General features: G+C 46.9%; 1 protein-coding gene across 5 annotated transcripts; it reads left to right on the top strand.

The window, feature by feature from the left end:
• Positions 1-2976: 2976 nt before the first annotated feature.
• ZDHHC1 (zinc finger DHHC-type containing 1) lies at positions 2977-21681 on the top strand. 5 transcript variants are annotated; one of them, XM_053270581.1, is made up of 13 exons: positions 2977-3402; positions 3974-4591; positions 7544-7642; positions 8280-8531; positions 9901-10076; positions 11065-11166; positions 13454-13578; positions 14247-14405; positions 14704-14813; positions 15760-15845; positions 18016-18109; positions 19194-19311; positions 21069-21681. In XM_053270581.1, exons 4-13 carry the CDS (start codon positions 8313-8315, stop codon positions 21590-21592), a joined length of 1713 nt encoding a protein of 570 aa, XP_053126556.1. In that variant the 5' UTR covers positions 2977-3402; positions 3974-4591; positions 7544-7642; positions 8280-8312; the 3' UTR covers positions 21593-21681. The 5 variants fall into 5 exon arrangements, with proteins under 5 accessions (XP_053126556.1, XP_053126557.1, XP_053126554.1 ...); XM_053270582.1 differs by having other exon boundaries at positions 3974-4626; XM_053270579.1 differs by having other exon boundaries at positions 3006-3402; positions 3974-4626; positions 8313-8531.
• Positions 21682-21941: the final 260 nt, after the last annotated feature.

The raw sequence follows: 21941 nt of genomic DNA, 5'->3' as shown, positions 1-21941 counted from the left end.
TAAAGCTGTGCTGTAATATTGATTGGGGGGTGGGGGTGGGGATTGAGGCATTGCAGGGTTTGAAGAAATGGCATATTAAACGGGGAGGGGAAATCTTGAGTTTCTATGATTGCACATGTGGTTGGTGTTCCTTTTATATTATTGGAGTGTTTAATTGGCCTGGTTGCCAAAACACTCTAGGCAGGGTCTGTGGAATCCAAAACAAGAAACAAGCAATAAGCTAAAACAGTAATTAAGGTTAGAGATTGTACAAGAACAAAGTCCTTGAGCAGAAATAGAATAAAAGTCACAGGATGTTTAGAAGAAGTGAAAGGAGAAAGGGAGGTGGCAGGAACTCCTGAGGAGTGGAGGTTTATAACACACACACACCACCACCACCACCACCAGCAGACTTATTTACGTCTCTTCTTAGCAATGGATTCCAGAGCCTTGGGGCCACCACCAGAAAGGTCCTGCACTGACTTCCTGTGAGTCTTGCCTTTTGGATTCTTTCTCATGGAATGTCGGAGTTGGAAGGGACCTTGGAGATCCGCTCTAGCTCAACCCCCTGCCCACCAGGATTCTCTTACAGCGTCCCTGACAGATAGTCATCCAGTATCCGTTAGAAAACTTCCAGCAAAGGCGAGCCCACCATGACTTGAGGCAGACTGTCCCACCATCCAATAACCCTTTCAGTTAGGAAATTCTTCCTCATGTCTAGCCCAATGCTTCCCAACCTGAGTCCCTCCAGATGTTGAACTACTGAATTACAGCTCCCACCATCTCCAGCTACAATTTATTAGGGTGGAGGATGCTGGGAGTTGTCATTCAGCAACATCTGGAGGAACCCAGGTTGGGAACCACTAGACCGGCCTAAATCGCCTTCCCACTGGTTCTGGTCTCTGCTCTTGGGAGCAACGGAGGACAAATCTGCTCTTCCTTCTGTGTGACAGCCCTTCAGATATTTGAAGATGGCTGTCACATCTTTTGGTCTTCTCCAAACTAAACACCCCCAGCTCCCTCAGCCATCCCTCACAGGACGTTTTCCTGGCTCTCGCCATCTTTCCTTGCCCTGCTCTGAATCCATTCCATAGTTCCTAAGGGGCAAAAGTAGCCATGATGAGAATGGCGCTTTGTGGAATATACTGGACCTAGGCCAGATGTGGCTTTACAGGGTAAAACATTGGTCTTCATAGCAGGTGTGGCCAAAGAGCCTCTCTGGCTTGAGATCATTGCAACTCGGGTTCTGAGATTAAAAAACCTGATATTACTTGGCCGAGTAACCAGTCCTGGTGCCAGGTGACTTGGCTAGGCAGTTAAATAACATTGTCCCTTGTGCTCGCTGTGGCTATGTTGCAGCAACAATGAGACTGTGTCCCTTGTCCACCCACCCCACATCCCACCCCGGCCATGAATAAAGCACTGGGACTACTGGTGGTTCTCACTAGGTGATTAATGGTCAACTGTGGAAAATGCCAGGGTGGGGAGAGAATTGTCCGTTCAAATGGAAGAACTTAACAGGAAGGTTCTAGAGACAATGTTTATACGCACACTGAGTTAAAACAAGTTTTCCTCTTTGCTGCAACCATATTTTCCCAGGCTGCCAAGCCTGAAGCCGTGCTGTATGGCCTGTTCCTCCTGGAACAACTGATCCCTCCGTTGCAATCTAGTAGAAAAATCACTTGTGTGCTGTTCCAGGAGTATTGTGTTTCCTTCTTTATGGGTTGAGAGAACGCTGCGCTAGAGAGCCCCGAGTGCCTTCTAAAATAGGGAATGGATGTCATGCTGCTGTAGCAGTGGCTTCCTGCCTTGCAAGAGGCAGCAGCATAGGGAGAGCAGATGGAGTGGGATGGGGTGGGTGGATGGACTCATTTTTAACAAACTGATAGATACATCTGTGCGCTGCAGGTGGCTCAACTTGCCATGATGCTGAAGTGAAACAGCTCATGCTATAGATAGGAAGCTCTCTTATACTGAGTCAGACCCTTGGTCCACCTAGCTCAGTTCTGTCTACCCTGACTGGCAGCGGCTCCAAGGTTTCAGGCAGAAGTCTTGCTCATTTCTACCTGGAGATGCCCAGGAGTGAACCTGGGACCTTCTGCATGCTCTTTCACTGAGCTATGGCCCCATCCCCTATGGGAAATACCTTACAGCACTCACATGTAGTCACCCACACAAATGTAAACCAAGGCAGACCCTGCTTAGCAAAGGGGGAAAGTCCACCTTAAGTGACGCAGTGGGGAAAAGCTTGACTAACAAGCAGAAGGTTGCCGGTTCAAATCCCTGCTGATACTATATCGGGCAGCAGTGATATAGGAAGATGCTGAAAGGCGTCATCTATTACATGGGAGGAGGCAATGGTCAACCCCTCCTGTATTCTACCGAAGGCAACCACAGGGCTCTGTAGGCGCCAGGAGTCGAAATCAGCTTGATGGCACACTTTACCACAAGGGCAGCTCTCCTCCCCAAATGGGAGAGCCAAAAAGCTTCCACCTTTCCCAGTATCAGCTCAGGTTTAGCTTGACACTCTTGACATGGGCACGTGTGAGTCCTTGGTACACCCATCGGAATGTGAAGCTAAGCATGTTTGTGTTGGATGCCCTATTGAGAAGGTCATTTGAGAAAAAAACCAAGGATGAGAGAGGCATTTGAGGGGGGAATCCTCCCCTTCAAAGGAAATGGCTTGTGGAGGGGAGGCACACTTAGTCGCTTTATTTCCCCCAAAACAGCTCTCCGAGCAGGAGGTGGGAATGTGGACAAGACACAAGGCTCCTTGGGAACCAGCAACTGCTCCAGACAGGATTTAGGACAGAAAAGAAGAAAGGAATTTGTGGTCTCTGTTCCTTCACATGAGGCTGGACAATCCTCAGAAGTACGGTTCCCTTTAAATTCCTTTCCTCTGTCATCCTTCCCTTTCCTGAGAAAAAGGCTCAGTTTTGTGTTTGAGTGTGTGTGGGTGGGTGGGTGGATTTGATCTGATATGTGCTTTATTGGGATAGCTGGCTCGGGTGTTCTCTCACACAGCTTCCAAGATGCTCAATGCCAGCAAGGGAGGGGTGACCCACTTGTTTTTAAATATTTTGTACATGAGATTTCTCCCAGTATTCTGGATTTCCTCCAAGAGTCCTATTTAGAGATTTGTTAATGTTTGCCAGCCAGCCAGTTTCCACCAGTACAGATGTGCTGGGTGGGACTTACTTGTGGCTTGTTGCTTCCTAAGAGACAGGAGTATAGCATTGTCTGTGAGAGCGAGCGAGGGATGCAGAGTAAGGCAAGCTACGGGATTTCTTCATTTTGGCCTTGCTTGGCGAAGGTATGCGCACTTCCGAGGTTCATAGAGTTTTGTGGTCTTTGGGCAGAACTGAGAAGTACGTGTGTTTAATGCTGCTGAGTCAGCAATGGAAGCTTTTAAGTAAATTAACGGTAAGTACAGAACAATTACCGAGAGATGATTTGAGTTCTTAAGCCTGTTACGGTATCTAGGGCTACTGAGGGTTTTTTTTTAAAAAATTCAGTGTGCTAATGTTTTGAATCTAGCGTGCCTATCCAATGTTCATTTCTGAATTCATTTTCCATATATCGACTTGCCTCTCAGGAAAAAAAATATCTGAGTTGGACACAGTAAAAGTAGTATTAATTTCCAATTGGTATGTGGATATTGTCCATTTATTTCCATTCTTACCAAATAGTCAGTGATTCAGTAGCCAGTTTTGAAGAACACACTTGGAAGACTCCCCCTTTAATTCTAGAGAGAGGAGCAGGGGGTGTATCTATAATTGAGCAGAACCCAGGTCCCCCCCAGCACCACCCCTCCCTATTTCCTTCATTATGGCCCTCACTCCAAGGGGCCTCTGGAGAATGGGGCAAACAGGGTCCCTCTCTCCCCCAGCTATGCCCCTGGACCAGGAGGACTGATGGTGACACTCTGAGTATGCTCAGAGACACTCTTGTGTGCTCCACAATGAGCCTATACGTTTTTTGTTTTTTTTTAAAGCCCAATCCACCTGGCTCGGACAGGACTGAGCCTACAACAGCTCCCAAACTGGAAAACACAAAATCCAAAGAGAAACAGGAAAGGCAGTGAAGAAGTGTACATGAGGAGACAGTCTGTGTGAGGTCAGAGGGATGGCTCTGTGTGTGTGTGTGTGGGTTGGCCACGGATGGGGGTGTAAGAAGTTGCCCTCTGTTCGCCTGCCTGCTTACACTTAAAGGGAGATTAAGGCGGAATTGTGAGGACGTGGGGGCATCTGGAGGAGGAGGAGGAGGAAGTTAACTGGAGTGCTTGGAGGGGAAGAAGAGAGCCAGCACGGAGGTCGGGGAAAGGTTTTTTTTTGGAGGGGAGGCCTGCAATGCCCGCGGCCTGCCACCAGGGGAAGACCGAGAGCAGCGTGTGGGCAGGCGAGAGGGGCGGGGCTTGGAAGGACGAGGGGAGGAGTCCGGTTGCTCCTCCCGCTGTCGCCATGGAGACGGGCCCCGCGGCCTGACCGGCGAAGAAGAGCCTTTGGTCCAGCTGGGCCCGTTTTGAGGAAGAGGCCCCTCCGCACCCTCCCGTTGCCGGGCATGAGGCGGGTGCGAGGCCGCCCGGAGCTGCCGCTGAGCTGGGAAGGAGAAGGTGAGAAGAAAGGGACCGGACCCGACGGGGTGGAGGTGAACTCGCTGTTGTTGTTGTTGTTGTTGTTTTTTTGGGGGGGGTTCTTTCTTTGGAGGTGGCGGCGGGGGCTTCCCCGCCTTGCAGATCTAAAGGTTTGCCCTTTGGGCGGGTAGGCTGAGCCCATCTGGCATTTTCTGCCCTTGGGGCTTTAATCAATCATTTAGCTATATATATATATATATATATAAACAATACATGTGTTAGCACATGCACATACACGCACATGTGCACGCACGCTTGCATACACATTTATTTATTTTTTATTATTTTATGTAACATTTCTATACCGCCGCAAACCTGCGTCTCTGGGCGGTTTACCATTAAAATCATTTAAACATTAAAATCAGTTAAAACTCAACACTATAAGTATTAAAACCTTATAATAAGTATTAAAAATAAGTATTATAAGTATCTAATTAAAAGCCTTGGCAGATAACTGTGTCTTCAGTGCCTTTTAAAAAGTTGCCAGAGATGGGGAGGCTCTTCTTGCAACAGGGAGTGCATTCCAAAGCACGTATGTGTAATTGATACGGTGTGTGATACGTATGTGTAATAAAAGTGTGTGTGTGTATGTAATAGTATGTATGTATGTATGTATATACATTCTTGCGTGCATCTTTATTTCTGTCTATCCAAAACACATACACTCACTGCTATGCAATTTATTCTACAAAGCATGGATGTGACTCAGGCTGTCTGTATGGACTTGCTTGGAAATGAACACCATAGAACTGAATGGGGCTCACTTTTAAGCAAGCATGCAGTAAAATCCCATTATGGGACTTATTCCCAAGTAAGCATGCCTAGAGTTGCACTGTGTGGCAACAGTCCCCGTGTAAGGAGACTGGTGCTTTCCTCCAAGGGAACGTATATAGCAAGGGTTTTCAAACTTGGGTCCAGTGTTCCCTCTGTGTATGGTATAAGTGTTGTTCGGGGCGCCACTATCAAGGCAGTGTGTATGCACATGCATTTGGAATGGGGCCTTCCTGATTCAACCTGAGCAAGATCTAACATCAACTGAGCAGACATCAGAAAACTTGTGAGCGTGCTCATGTTCCTTTAGAGGGAACACTGCTTGGGCCACCAAACGCTGTTGGGCTATAACTCCCACCTTTCTTAGAGCACTAAAATGGGGGGTGGGGGGCAGGATCTGGTGAAATTGAAGCATTCTTCACACAATGTATAGGTAAGTTACAGAATTGCCACAAGATTTTTGTAATGGCCATTAGTTTGGATGGCTTTTTTAAAAGGGCAGATCTTTGGGGTCTACCAGTGCATTAGCCATGACACCCCAAATGGAACCACTATTTTCAGAGACAATTCTCTTCTGATTTAGTGAAGAAAAATTAGGGGGTATGTGTTGCCATCTTGCCCTGCTTCTGGATCAGCCTGGGGCATCTGAGGTTTGTGCTGGGTTTAGGACAGTGGGGTCTGCCAAATTTGTATACCTGGCCTTCTGTCAAGGACGAGTACTTGGGGAATTGATGGACCTATGGTGTCCTCCCAACAAGACAATTCTTATACCCTTAAACCTCATAAATCCCCTTCTAATGGTTACTGACAGAAGCCATCCCATAAGGCTTAGTTGCTTGCATCCTACAGAGTCCTGTCTCTGTGCATTCTAGAAAAAATTTTTGTGTGTGCAGTCCTTCTGGCACTGGAGCATAACAGCTTCAGCAAAAGATGCCCCGGCATGCAAAGAAATACTAGAGCTCACAGCACTTCTTGGGAAGTACACCCAGCTGTATACCATTGTTAATGTGTAGAATTTAGCATTGTTCTAAATCTTAAATTGTTTTAATGTTTTGATTTTGTTTTAAATTGTGTTCTTTTCTTGTAAACTGCTCAGAGACGTGGGTTTGGGGTGATATGTAAATATCTTAAATAAATAAACAATGTAGTTAATTCTGGTGTATTTTGACCTTTGTGAGCATGTCTAATCTGCGTAGCATGCTGAGATCTGGAAATATAAAACTTCCATTACTTGTGATTTCCTTCCACTGACTAGTTTCCCCCCAGAATCTTGTCTGACACTTTTGGACAGTTGTGATTTATGAATTGACTCTAATATCCCCTTTATGGTAGCCTGTGAACATCTCTAGATATCTCGCACCTTTTTAAAATGCATGGACAGTTGTTTCAGGTAGTGCCTCAGTTTCTATTTCCCAAATATTTCATGCAGATCAGAGATTTAAAGCTCATTTTACAGGAGACGCTGAAGAGCAAGCCATTTAATGGATGCTGCCTTGCTTCCTTTTCTAGGGAGGATTCTGTCTTAAAGGACGGGTGTTGGCTACAAGTTCTTGTACAAGTTCATATTGTAGGCCTCGTTCTCTCTAAGATAGTAAACCCTCTATCTGGGCTGTGCCACTTCTGTTGGCGGCAGGGTGACTTTGCAAAATTAAATGCTCCTCCTTATGAAACTTTATATCCACTTGGAAAAATAGAAAAGGCCCTAGCCTAGTCTTCTTTGTAGCATGCTGGTTTTCTACATGTAGGATCTTTTCCCCATGGGAAACATTCAGTTACCCGACCCCCTTAAGAAACATAAGATAGACACCAGCAACAGCCACTGGAGGGGTGCTGTGCTGGGGATGGATAGGGCTGGTTGCTCTCCTCCTGCTAAATAAAGAGAATCACCACTTTAAAAAGGTGCCTCTTTGCTCAGTTAGCAGGGGACCCGGGCACTGTCTAGAGGCAAGTTTACCACCTCAGTGAAGTAGGCATATGGCCAGACAAAATACACATATTTTTTTCTTTCAGAAGCCATATAACTTAAAATCTTGAATTTTAAAAAAAGTTTCTTTTGAAGATTGTGCCAATTTTAGTCTTTAATTTCTAAACAAAAAGAAAGCTTCTAATGTTCCTTCTAATAAGATGCAGTCCTTCTGATTTACTTCTTTTTGCTTTCAGAGAAAGGTGCTGTGGGCCTTATGAGAACACTTTAAGAGCTGCCTGGTTGGACTGAGGAGGCCTGCACTGTGAAACTGAGGCCACCATCTTGAGGCTGGGGTAAGGGTGGCCTCCTTGACTCGTGGGACGTTTCTGGCCTTCCAGCAGCCTTGAGTTAGCCTCCAGATGGTCAAGGAGACCAAAGTGGTAGTGTCCTGGCTGACTAGGTTGCCATCTCTCAGGGGTAAAAAAAAACCTACTAAGAGATATGGGGCTGGGAAGTATTCAGAAATGTGTTGTGTATATATAAGTTAAGTACATTAATAATTGCACATTCCATTACTGACGCTGCACCATCTCCACCCTATTTATATACCACCTTCTGTGAGGGTTCTTGCAACTATGATATTCGTCTTTTTAAGCTCCCTCAAGAAAGGAGAGCTGGTCTTCTGGTAGCAAGCATAACTTGTCCCCTTAGCTAAGCAGGGTCCACCCTGGTTGCATATGAAAGGGAGACTAGAAGTGTGAGCACTGGAAGATCTTCCCCCCAGGGGTTGGAGCCGCTCTGAGAAGAGCAGGAGGTTTCAAGTTCCCTCCCTGGCTTCTCCAAGATAGGGCTGAGAGAGATTCCTGCCTGCAACCTTGGAGAAGCCGCTGCCAGTCTGTGAAGACAGTACTGAGCTAGATAGACCAATGGTCTGACTCAGGATATGGCAGCTTCCTAAGTAAGTGTCTTCTCATTTTCTCTCCTTCTCAGTCAAGGGTTGTTTTCTTATTCTGCTTCTGACAGATGAACATCTGCAATAAACCACCTAATAAGACAGCACCCGAGAAGAGTAATGAAGCGACTCTTGAGGTCCAGTCCCAGCATCCCCGGAGAAACGGCTGGAGCTGGCCTCCTCATCCATTCCAGTTTGTTGCCTGGCTGTTATACCTCTTCTTTGCCCTGGTCGGCTTTGGTGTCCTTGTGCCACTCTTGCCTGTTCACTGGATCCCTGCTGGGTATATTGTATCCTTTCAGAGTGATGTCCACAGTAGACGCAGCTGTTTGGGATCAATGGTGCAATTCCTGTGGGCATTTAGGAATGGTGGAAAACCTTGAGTCTATTCCCACAATCACTGGAAAGCGGGCTAAGGGAGCCTAGCCTGCGTTCCAGTGGTCATCAGAACCGCTGGGTGAGCCTGGTAGTTCCAAGGCGGCTTGCCCACCTAAATCCCCCTCCCCTTAAACAAGGTTAATGGAGCGAGCGCTCGGCTAACCTTTTTTAAAAAATCTCGTGTGCCACCATGGCATGCGGCGACACATGAGTAGACCCCCAACTGGGAGGCTACAAGCAGCCTCCCAGTCTTGGGGGTTCCCCCAGAATCCCCCATGCAATTATTATTATTATTATTATTATATTTATATCCCGCTCTTCCTCCAAGGAGCCCGGAGTGGTGTACTACATACTTGAGTTTCTCTTTCACAACAACCCTGTGAAGTAGGTTAGGCTGAGAGAGAAGTGACTGGCCCAGAGTCACCCAGCTAGTTTCATGGCTGAATGGGGATTTGAACTCGGGTCTCCCCGGTCCTAATCCAGCACTCTAACCACTACACCAGGATGGCTCACTTGCTTGGGGCATCCTGGGACTTTTGAAGGCCACGCGGCCTCCAATCCCCGCAGCCCCCACTGACTCCATAACAGATCCAGTAGTCGTGTGGGCGGCCAGTTTGGCCCATGTTCTTGCACCCCTGGCCTAAGCCTTCCTAATGAATCAACACATTGTTCTTTAAACAGATGCTTATGACCTTTTGCTCTGAGTGTGCTTCTTGCCTATAACCCTGTGCATATCAGGGGCAGACCTCTCACGACACGAGGCGGTCACCCGAAGCAGCGGGTGACTGGGGTGCTAGCAGGGCAGCCGGAGGCACCCTTCCATTGCCATCCGAGCTGCTCTGTGGTACTGATCCTGACCCTTTTGAGCGTTCCACGTGCACCTCACCTCGCGGCCTTTGCAAAGCTTGCAAGAAGCACTAGGAGAGAAGCGGAGGCTGCTGGCAACCTTCCCTCCTCCCTGTACCACTTTCACAGCTTGCAGGGGTCAGTTTTGAAAGGGGGCTGGTTCTCGGGGTTGTGGGGCAAAGCAGGATTTGGTGGCTCACCTCAGGCGCTGCTATTGCCTTGGGCTGCCCCGGGCCCACATTTACCGTTCATTTTGCTTTTCTTGTGTTCTTCTGGGTGATTTTAGTGAACAGTAGTTTGAATCTTTAGACCCAATTGCTAGCCAAAGGAATGACCCTTTTTCTTAGCTGAGTGGAAGAGATGCTCAACTGATGCTGTGTGTAAATAGGATCTTGAAATGTGGGAGCAAATAAATCCCTAACTCTGTGGTTTCAGTGTCCTGGCGTGTTCTTTCTCTGCCACCTCATAGTTCATCTCACAGCAGTCTCCATTGATCCAGCTGATGACAGTGTGCGTGTGAAGAATTACCAGGGGCCGCCCGCTGCCTTCAGTCGTAGCCACCACGCTCACGTTATCGAGAACCGCCACTGTCACATCTGTGAGGTCAACGTGTAAGCATCAGTCATTCTTGGTCTTCCTAATTTGTGTTAATTTGCATCAAACCCTTTAATGAACACCAGTCAGTACTTGAAATGTCAGATGAAGCATGCAAGAACGGTAACAGTTATGGAATGATGGCTTATTCTCCTCTAGAAGAGCCTAAGAACTGGGACCACCCTGATCATGACGCTGTATCTCCTGGACATAACAGCTAATTGCTGTCCATGGTCTATGAATTGATCCAATCCTTGCTCATTTATTTCCCAGTTCTTACGCACACAGATATTGCCATGGCAGTGAGCTTTCGTTTGACATTGCGGGTCATTCTGTTTCCATGCTGCCTTTTTGATTTCACTGGATGCCAGCAATAATGGCATCACTGCCTTGTGCCAGGAACAGGAGAGAGCACTGCCAACAGCGTTGATGCCTGCTTTTTCACTGGCACAGCTGCTTGTGCCGAGAGCTGTTCTGTAGGATATTCTGCTTGCACAACAGGCTGCTCTATGTAAATGCTTGTCTGTGGCATCTCAAAGACGATGCCAAAATGGCCTAACTCAGATGTGCTGGCAAAAACACAGCTGTTATTAGTAGGTCATCCATCAGGGGTGCAGACAGAGGAGAAAGTTGAGGAGCAACTCCTTGCATATGTGTGTGTGTAAATATACTTTGCAAAGGAAGCTGTTCAAATGCTTAGGGAGGGATCTGCATCTCTGATAACCATGGACTTGTACAGCTTCCATTTGTTTCAGCAGGACTTTAATTGGTGACAATCCTAGGAAAAAACTTTATTGGGTCTGTAGTCTGATAAAAAGTAACAGGAGGAGGGAGAGACTGGATGGAGCTGGTCTTTAGGAAAGGCAGCTGTGTACTCTCTCCCCTTCCTGTCTCCCTCACCACTGCATTTTAGGCATCTAGTTTAGCAAGTGCAGGGAAGCAACTTCTCCAGACTATAGCTGGCTTTTACATGCACTAACATAAGTTGTCTTTTCTTATTGATAGGAGCTCCAGATCAAAGCACTGTGGGACCTGCAACAAGTGTGTGTGTGGATTTGATCACCACTGCATGTGGCTTAACAACTGTGTGGGGGAGAGGAATTACTGGTATGGGCCATAATCCTAGAGTCCAACCTGTCCAATCCCTGCATCTTGTTTTAATAAGTGCATAATTCCTCCCCCTCTCTTTTCTTTTCAAACTGTGGGTTACATGTGGATCGGGCAATGTACTTAAAATCATGTGTATGTACGTGACAGAAGAAGAGCCCTGCTGGATTAGACCAAAGACCTATCACGGGGTTGGCCAACCTGAGGTTTTCTAGCTGTTGGACTACAACTCCCATCATCAGTTCATTGCAGTTTAGGATTATGAAAGTTGTAGTCCAGCAAGAGCCGGAGAGCTTCAGGCTGGCCACCCCGACCTATCTAGTCCAGCATCCCATTTCCCAAAGTGGCCAGTCAGATGCCTCTGGAAAGCCCGCAAGCCCAGGATGTGTAGGCAGATAGTGTCCTCCCATTGCTGCCTCCCAGCAACTGGTATTCAGACCTGGGAGTAACATACTGTATAGCCATAGTGATCTGGAGGTCATGTAAGTAGCCTATAGCCACTGATAGACTTGTTCTCCATGAACTGCTCTAATTCCCTTTTAACATCTAGAGAATTCATGTAGTGTGGCAGTGAAGAGACTGAGCTGCAAGTGGGGATTCCCCGCACTTTGAATTTCACCTCTCCCATGAACTCCCAAGGTAGCCTTAGGTAAGCGACTCTCTCACAGCCTCAGCTCTCCAGCTGTAGGGTGGAGATGATGATTACTTAATTTACAGGTTGACTGTAAGAATTACATCTAGCTAATTCATGTGAATCACTTTGAGCACTTGAAAGCAGTTTCCTGATGCAATTTGTTGTTTCGATTGTCGTCGTCGTCAAGACTAGTGGCCATTGCCACATCTTGTGGCAACTCATTTCATAAATGAATTATGCGCTGCGATAAAAATACTTCCTTCTTTCTCTCCTGAACTTCCTGCCAACCAGTTTCATTGAAGGACCTCTGGTTTGAGCATTATAATAGAAGGGGAAAAACTTCTCCCTATCCATTTTCTCTGCACCATGCTGCTACTTACAGGAAGTCCTTAAGGGAGCACAGATTGGACCCTCTGGAGTCAGGTACTGGAGGCTTTCTTCCCAGATGCTGATTTTGAACCCTGGCTTGAGGCAGCTAACTCGGTTGTCACTGGATTATTCAGACAAGTAATGAAAGGAGGAAGCCTTTTCTTCCTGTATTCTCTATTTCTTGGCAAAACATAAAAAAAAGCAAAATGCAGAATCTTTGACAGAGCACATTACTTCAGAAAAGGTTGCAGTAGCTACATGAAGTGCTTTGAAAATCATTGCAAAGCTTGCAGGCATATTTGAAAGCAGGTTAGAGTCCTTTCGAAAAGAGTAAAAAAAAAAAAAAAAAACTTCCAGAGCAAAAAGCACTTCAATAATGCCCAGGAGGGAAAGTTGCTATTTTCAAAGTCTCTAGGACTGTTCTCACGATTATTATTAGAATAGGAGAAGCATCCTACCCTAGGTGGGAAGCTGTGTGTGCTTCCGATATTTGAGCACGTGTTAGATAAAAGCAAGGTCAGAGATGGAGAGCTTGCGCATCTGTCCAACACCAGCTGGGTGGGAGAGTTTTTCCTCCTACCTTGATCCGAAGCTGGGTGCAGAATCCAGGTGGGGCGTGCTCGTCCTACCCAGCTGGGGCTTGACGGACAAGCAAGTTTGCTTTTATCTAACACATGATCAGATATTGGGAGCGCACACCACTCCTGAACTAGAATAGGAGGCTTCTCCTGCCCTAGCTCCAATCGTGAGGACAACCCTTCTGTGTTATCTCTTCGTTTTCTATTTAGCGGTCTATGTAGCTGTGTTCTTTGTGGCTTTCTGTTTATGCCCCTGTACACACTCTGGCAATTGTACTGTTTTCCTGCTTCTGGTTACTAGGACTGACTAAGTCAGGTGCAGATGTGCATAGTTGTTTTAAACCTTGAAGGCTGAGAAAACAGTTCATTGTCCCGGAGAAGCAGAGAGAAGTACCAGGACATCTGCAAGCCGCAGACATTTTTGCTGTGTCGTCATGGGCAGGGGGAATAAATGCGGGTGCCCACCACTCTGCCGTGCACAACAGTGCATGCACATCCCCCTGTGCGTTGAGCTGGCTTTTTCCTCTAGGCCAGGCCAGCTGTGTAGTGCTGGAGGGCCAGGCAAGAATGTACACCTGAATTCATACCATAGTGCCATGTACTGCTGCTGGCTGTATCACTTGTGGCACCCATGCTGCAGGCCGGCCGGCCCATGGGTTAACCATTTTGCAAGCAAATTACTGAGGGATCTTCTGCTTCCTTGCAGGCTGTTCCTGAACAGCGTGATCTCTGCCATTGTGGGCCTTCTCCTAATCCTGCTCATAGCTTTCTATGTCTTTGTGGAGTTCTTCCTCAATCCCATGAGGCTGCGCACTGACCAGCACTTTGAAGGTAACAGTCCATGCTCTGCATACGCACTGTCCTGTTGTGGCAGGATTTCCCCTTTGTCCCTCTGGGCCCTCTCAGTCAAGGAGCACCCCCATTTGTAAGTATTCTAGCAATTCTACATGATTACAGAATGCAGGAGGGGCTCAGTGTAAATCCTTCTCTGTAGTTAACTTCTAAAAGGAGATGTTGTCTTCCCTACTGCACAGGGTTGTTGGGAGGATAAAGACAACCATGTACTGGGCTACTTGGCGGAAGAGTGGGATATAAATGAAATAAATAAGTAAATGTCCAAGATAAGCTATGCCGTCTAAGCTGGGAGCTGGTGATGTTAATTCACTGATGAAGGAAAGGCCTTTTGCATGTACTGTTCTGTGGCTGAGTCTTGACTGCAGGGACCCATACATTTAGCTTTAGCTCACTAGCCAGACAATACTTGTGGTTGCTACCAATCCCCTCTCTTCCCTCAGGTCTTTTTCACACACAGGGTATGGAGAAAAACACTGGGCTCCTACTGCTTAGAAAGGATATAACTTCTCAAAAATGGCAGTAGGAATGGGTGTCTGGCTCACCAAAGCGTTTGTAGATATTTGCCAGGCTGGGACTAGGCTCAGACTGGGACTTTCTTTCCCCTGCCTGTTTGCTTCCATTCCCTTATTTTTGTTTCTGTTTAGGTCTAAAGAACCAGACAGATGTGTGGTTTGTGTTCCTTCCCGCTGCTCCGATTGAGACGCAGGCAGCTGCCATCTTGGCTTTAGCTGGCGTGGTAATCCTGCTCGGTCTGCTGACGTTGTTCCTGCTGAGTCACCTGCTGATCTTCCACATTTATCTGAGTAGGTCTCGCATTCTTGTTTGTACTGCAGTCCAAGTTAACTGGACTTTCCCCCCTCTCCGAAAAGCCACTAATGGATATTTTGTCTGGTATGGAGGATTTTGCATGAAGCAGTTCCTTAATTCTGCCATTTTGTTTTTTAAAAAAACAAATATAATCTTAATTGAGAACAAGTGGAGTTTTGGATTCACAGTGTCGAGCTGTTTCACCATAAGGGCTGTATTTGTTTGATGCTGAGCAGGCAGATTTTCTGTTCTTTGAGTTTTTCTATTCTGTTCTTTTCCCTTCCCACTCCCTAGTGTGGCACCGAATGACAACCTATGAATATATTGTACAGCAGCGTCCCCCTCAGGAGATGAAGGAGTCTGACAAGCAGGTGGAATCATGTCCTCCCAAAGTGAAGTCTCAGGTAATGGTTATAGTTTTCTCTTCCATCATTTTATAAATAGGGTTCTGTGTGCTCAGTGCATCCACTGGTATATTGATGCTACTGTGCTTCTGAGTCTTTTTAGCAATCTGTTCCTAAGATGTATGTATTGTATTTGTCTGTACACAAGCCCTAGCCAGCATGGTGCAATGGTTAGATAACTGGATGAGCATCTGGGTTCAAATCCACATTATTTTTGTTATTTCATGTGAACTCAAGTCATCCAATCCCCATAGCTCTGCTCCATACAATAAGTGCAGCATTTTGCCGATTCTGAGTCAAATGCTCTTTAAACAGGACTTCCAGATATCTAGAATTCTTCAGTATTATGGTAATTCATAGCCCATTTCTGCCTACTTGGATTTTTGCCAAATGGCGCTACTTTAGTTTTTCTGTAATTAACAGTAGGATGTTCTGTCTGGTGTCTCTCACCCTCAATCTCACCCCTCCCCTACCTGTAGTGGGATACTCTCTTATTAGTAAGGGAGTTGATTGTTTGGTTTGTAGAAAAACCACCAATAAGCCAAGATTTTTGTATAGTTGCCTGACCATTTCATTTCCATCAGCTAAAATAAAACGGCAGAAAATGGATCTATATCCAGATGTTCTTAAACCTTTAGTCTCATTCTTGACTAAGGCTGCAATTCATGCATCTTATTTAGGAACACGCTCTATGGGACATAGCAGTGCTTTCTTCTAGGAAAATATACATAGGATCACGCATGAAGAAAGTCATGGGAATGACGTTACAGTAAGTTTGCAAGTTTCTGTGCTAAGTAATGCGGCCGTTTTGTGCTGAGATGTGGAGACAGCTTTATAAAAGGGGTTTTGTAGTCCTTTTGACTTGTTTTGAAGAAAAGGATGCTAACTTGCCTGTAGTTTGTTCTTGTGCAGATGCTAATTTGAAATAACTCCTTGTATGTTTCAGGAAATGCAGTTTTATGCTGGTAGTCTTGGATATACCAATCCAGAAATTCAGGTGGAGGACCCTTCAGGCTTAGCATCGGGGAAAGAGTGAGTAGAGAAGTACTGCTAAAATGACTTTCAAATAATTGGACCTACTCAGAGATTTGAATTATGGATGAATTATTCTAGAATCTAGAATAACAGCAAATGCACACATGAAGTTACAGGATGAATAAGCACTTCCTGTTTCTCAGATAAAGTTTATAACACCATTATTGACTGGCATTCTAGGGAATTATGGGTTAATCCAGGGCTTCTCAAACCTGGGTCCCCGGCCGTTGTTGGACTGCAACTCCCATCATCCCAGCCATTGACCACTGTGGCTGAGAATGATGGGCATTGCAGTCCAGCAATAGTTGGGGACTATAGATTACAAGTGAATAGATTTATAATCTATACTGTAAGAGAAGGAGGAGCCTATAAGGGAGGAAGAGAGAACTCTTCCTAGTTGTACTCTATGTGACGCTGTTACTAAGGGCATTTTTTCATTTTGGTGTAAAGATGACATGGCAGGTGGTACCATACAATATAGAAACCAATAAGAGTGAACTATAGTTGTACGTACGTACGTACATACATACAATTTTAAAATTTAAATGTGTGAGTAAAAAGTAATTAAAACACATTATCAGATGCTCATAGGCTCTCTTTAAACATAGAAGCTCCTTTATTTATTGATGTCTTAGTAATATCTATCCCAGAGGCATTTCTTCTGTCAGAAGAAATTCTGATGGTCCTGCCAAACCAAAACTGTTTCAGCAGGAGTTTGAACAATTGCCTGAGAAGGAACTGTATGATTATTGAAAATACGTAGTATTTATAGAACTTCTAGGGACATAGGAAGCTGTCTTTATACTGAGTCAGACCACTGGTCCATCGAGCTCAGTACTGCCTGCCACACTGACAGGCAGCGATCTCCAGGGTTCCAGGCAGAAGTCTCTCCCATCCCTATCTGGAGATGCTGCCAGGGATTAATGTTACAGTATGTCCCCATCCCCAGATCATTCCACCTTTCACTGGAGTAACCCTTACAACATTCTTCTAAAGTAGGCCACTAAAATCCTCCTATTACCTATATGGGACTGAGTGATGGATCAAAGGCAAATCTGTGAATTCTGACCAAACTGAGATTCAGACATGTAGGGATAAGTAAGTGGGTGCTGATTGTATATTACTTCCTTTCATCATGAGTTACCCTTTGAAAACAGAATAATTTTTATCCAGAGAATTTTATTGTGATTTCATTGGCACAAGATACAAAACTACTGATTATATTTTGCCAGCTTTTCTTATGTGATAATTTTCTTGTGAAGCACGTGGGGCATCTTTAAACAGTGCTATGACACTCAAATGTACTTTTGGACCAACATGTGCCCAAACAAAGTGGAAGTGGGAGGGGTGCTAGAAGAAGGGTACTTCACAGTATGGCAGGGAGGAGGTGTGAGCAGAGGACTGATTCTGTGCAAAAAGTGAAAGAGCTAATCGCTAAGCTATTTATTTGAAGACCCACAAATGGGGAAGATAATCTATCAGGGGTTTTACTCCTTGCCTTTTCCCATACATGCCAAGCCAGGAAATGGATAAGAGAAAGTTGCTCTTTCCTGTTGCTGACCATTGCTTTTCAATGAAGAACAAGGAGGCTCTTTTGGAGAAACCAAGACGAACCAGGCATCAACAAACCCACTTGCCAGCTAGCCAGTGGCAAGTCCCCCCAGCCCTTGGGTGAGCAGGACACCCAACACCACACAGATCTCCTCCCCAGAGGTCTTATACCCACTGCCATTTTTGGGAAGGTAAGAAGCGGCAGCAAACCTTTCTGAGCGGAAGGAGGGGGCTCCCACTGTTACTTACCTTTTCCATATCCCAGTGCAAATGACACCAAGACCCAGTTCTCTCCTAAGCCCTCTGCCTGTGTGCCAGAAAGGGGTTTGAGGGAAGAGAGGGGATTGGTGGTGACCACACATAATGGCTGGCTTGTGAGGTAAGTCTACATTTGTGGATCCCTGTACCGAAAATATTTGAGGCTCTCTGTTTCTCCATGCAAAATGGTTTCGTAATTCATGCTCTGCAACCATATGATTCCGAACACTGAAAGCACCAGCAGCACATTCTGGGAATACACTGTGGGGAAAGAACACACTGCCATCTAGCTTAAGGCAAACAGGAACCCCAAATGGTGTGGTATGCTAGAAACCAACACCAGCTTTTCTCTTTCCAGCCTCACCAAATTCTGCATCCGCGGCGAAGGCACCGACTCCAAGCTCATTCTGTCCCCTGAACTCTCAGAGGTGCAGACCGGAGCCCCGCCACAGGTGAGTGAGCAAGCCTGCGGACTCTGTCCTGGGGTCTGTCACAGACCTGCTGCACCTGACCACTAGGCATCGAGTGCCATGTCACCCTTCTCTTACCCGCCATCCTCTCTTTTCAGGGCTGAATGTGTGCGTCTGACATCTCTTCTTCGAGATACAGCCAGCAGTTACTGGTTATTTGTTCTACTGTGTGTATGCTTCAGTTGGCAAAATGATGAGAGATTACATTGGTGGCTGTACAAGGAGTTATTCTGAATGCTCTTAAGGCAGGGGTTCTCATACTGGATCCCCAGATGTTATTGGACTACAATTCCCATAATCCCCAGCCACAATGGCCACTGTGGCTGGGGATGGTGGGAATTGTAGTCCAAGAACTAGGGGTGTGCATGAACTGGTTGGTGCTGTTTGGTCCGCATTCAGACTGAACTGCAGGTTTGCAAACTAGTTGGGTTGAACCAATCAGCTGGGACAGTCGGTTTGATGACCCAGCCCGAACTAGTTTGAAGCGGTTCGCAGTTTTAACAGCTCGAACCAGCCCGGTTCACAGTAGTCTGGTTCGATTGCAAACTGGTTCTGCACACCCCTACCAACAACATCTGGGGATCCAAGTTTGAGAACTCCTACCTTAAGGCATAGCTGCCCTGAGGTTTTGAAGAGGGTCGGATGTGCACTGATTGTTCCTTTTCCCTATTTCTTTTTTGTGGAAAATAATATTCCCTCAATTTGGGGCATTTTTTTAAAAGTTGCCTTTTGGTTTTGGAAACTGGAGCAAACGTTTATTGCAGTCTTTTATATTTTCACCCTTTCTAACAATTGTAGCCAGTGTCGTCTCATCCCCAGCTTTTTGTATGGTCCATGTTCCTTAGGGCTGCTCAACTCTGGCCTTCCTGCAGATGTTGGCCTACGATTCTCATAATCCCTGGCTATTGGCCACTGTGGCTGGGGATTATGGAAGTGGTAGTCCAAAAACAGATGAGGGGCCAAAGTTGAGCAGGCCTGCTTGATGCACTACTTTTATGAAAGAAAGTGGTGCCAGTGCAAGCCCTGCCATTGACCATCGTTGCTTTTTCTGGTTGTGTGATTTCAGAAGAAGAAGAAAAAGAAGAAGAAGAAGAAGAAGTTGCATAAGGTTCCCTCTTCTGTGGCAGAGGAAGGGTCCAAGGAAACTCCTGCCCCCTGGTCCTCGCTTCCAGGTCTGCAGCCAGGTAAGATTAGGAGGTGTAGAGATCTGTAATGCCAGCACTCTCAGACAGCTGAAAGGTTCTGTGCAAGGCTCTTTTCCAGACCAAAGAGCCTTGGGATGGAGGCTCTCTTCTCCTTTCCGTCACATTGTGCAGCTGCTAAACATGGATGCCCTTTCAGCAGCCAGACAGATAGAGCCCTTTTAGTCGCATGGGAGTACCAGCTGACCAGTGGGGAACATCTGGATTTTAGCTGGTGAGCGCTAACCCTTCTTGTCTCCATCCAGCTTGTTTCTTTTCTACAAACCAAACAGCTGCTTCTAATTTCATATTCTGAGTGTCACAGATATTGAAATAAAACCACACCTTCTTACCTTCTTTCATTTGATTCAGCTAGGCCTAGAGGTGATCTTTTTTTACCTACAGCCTTCGCTCCTGAAACTCAAGTGTGTTTCAGGATGTGTTTTTAGGCCCGAAGTTTGCTGTTGTGTCTCAGACATAAGGATTAGCGAGGGGGTTAATCTTGAGTTGAAGAAACCATAAACCAAAGAACCACCAGAACATAAGAACAGCCCTGCTGGATCAGGCTGGAGGCCCATCTAGTCCAGCATCCTGTTCCACACAGTGGCCCACCAGATGCCGCTGGAAGCCTACAGGCAGGAGTTGAGGGCGTGCCCTCTCTCCTGCTGTTACTCCTCTGCAACTGGTACTCAGAGGCATCCTGCCTTTGAGGCTGGAGGTGAAAAGGTAGATGGAAATGTTTCTCAGTGGAAGAGCATCTGCTTTGCATGCAGAAAGCCCCAGTTTCAATCCCTGGCTGCTCCAGGTAGGACTGGGAAAGACACCTGTCTGAAGCCTTGGATTGCTGCTCCCAGGCGGTGTGTAGACTATGCTGAATTAGTTGGACCAGTGGTAGCTTCTTATGTTCCTCTATCAACCCTGGCATAAAACTCACCTACTGTGGTGTTTAATGCTGGGGGAGGAGGGAAGTGAGAGAGAGCACGTTGTGGTGTGTTGTGTTGGACTAGGACCAGGGAGACCCAAGTTCAAACCCCCACTCAGCCATGATAATCAGTGGGTGACTCTGCGCCAGTCATGCAGTCTCAGCCTAACCTGCCTCACAGGGTTGATGATAAGATAAACATAAGCCAGGGACAACTCTGGGCTTCTCAGAGGGAGTGCAGGATATACATGTAAAAAATTAAATAAAAATAGAATTGTGCCAATACATTTCCAGTTAAGAGAGGATGGGAACACTGATGTGTTTCACGATGTTATAGTTTTGTATAGTCATGAAAAATTTTAGGATGAAAAGGGGGAATCCCGATTCAGGTTGCCTTCAGGCTTCCTCCCTGGACTCTTTCCTTCCTTTACAGTTTGTAAGGGCGTCCCGTGCTCTTTGAAACTATCCTGCATGTAAAGCCCTGTATAGTCAATGCTGTTCATGACATGAGAGCTGTGGAGAAAACCGGAAGGCACATAGTGTTTCCTCTAAGGTGTGTCCATCTGAGTGCACACAAGTTTGTTTGTTTGTTTGTTTGTTTGTTTGTTTGTTTGTTTGTTTGTTTGTTTGTTTGTTTTTCAACCCACTCGGGTTGAATCAGGAAGGCTCCATTCTGAATGCAGGTGCGCACACACTGCCTCGATGCTGCTGCCCAGAACAGAATTCATTCTGCACACCGATGAAAAATCAGAGGGGACACCAGAAGGCACTGAGCCTTTCTCTCTGTGGGACAGCAATGGCATCTCCTGAGAGTCTCTCCCTTCTTTTGTGTCCACAGAATTGCCAGCCGTGGCTGCCGCTTCCTCAACCTCCTCGTCCTCCAGCCTCCGCCTCCCCATACCAGCTTTCCCTCCCAAAGCCCTCGCGCCCACCAACAGCAGCAGCCCGATCCAGGCCGCGGGGCCGCCCGCCGACTACCATTCGGAGTCGGCGGAGTCCATGGAGGAGATTCCCGTGGCTCAGACGCGGCTGGGCAGCAGCGCCCCAAGTGGAGCTTCTAAGAGCAGCACTCGGCATCTTCCTTTCCCCGCCGCGGCAGGGAGAAAGCACCAGAACGCTGGGCACAAAGCGGACCAAAAGAGCAGCCCGTCGGCTGCGGAGCCGTGGGAGGAGGAGCTGGAACTGTCGCCCAAGATCCCCGCTGTGTTTGTGAGCCAAAGCAGCGGGGAGCCCCCCGTCCCCAACTCCTGGTCCGGCAAAACACCCCTGGAGCCTCCTCACAGAAAGTGCTCCAGCAAGCGGCACACGGACCACCCGGACTGCTACACGTGGGACTCGAGCACCGGTTCAACTGCAGCCTAGAGACCTGGTGCCCTAAAGTCATAACAGCCCAGGGAGAAGCAGGGCGTGGGGTGTGCGCGCGCTACGAATATATTGGTTGAAGGATTTGACCTCGCGTGGTCTGTCTTGCTCCCTGGAGGTGGCTGGCCGTGGCTCCTTCGTAGCCTGCCTGTGCGGCTGGGGAGAGGGCTTGTTTCTGCTCCTGCAGCTGAGCCGTTTGCCTTTAGAGGGCAGCCGGGGGGTGGAAGCCTGCCACTCCCTGGCTTTCCTGCGGCCTTCCCTCCCAGATGTGTTTGACAGAACAAGCCTTGGGGCCTGGATGCTGCTCCCCAGCTGTCTCAGACCTCATTACACACAAGCCCTTTGCTTC

Source organism: Hemicordylus capensis, chromosome 9 (genome assembly GCF_027244095.1).
Source record: "Hemicordylus capensis ecotype Gifberg chromosome 9, rHemCap1.1.pri, whole genome shotgun sequence".
Classification (NCBI taxonomy): domain Eukaryota; kingdom Metazoa; phylum Chordata; class Lepidosauria; order Squamata; family Cordylidae; genus Hemicordylus; species Hemicordylus capensis.
This window is presented reverse-complemented; position numbering and strand designations above follow the sequence as displayed.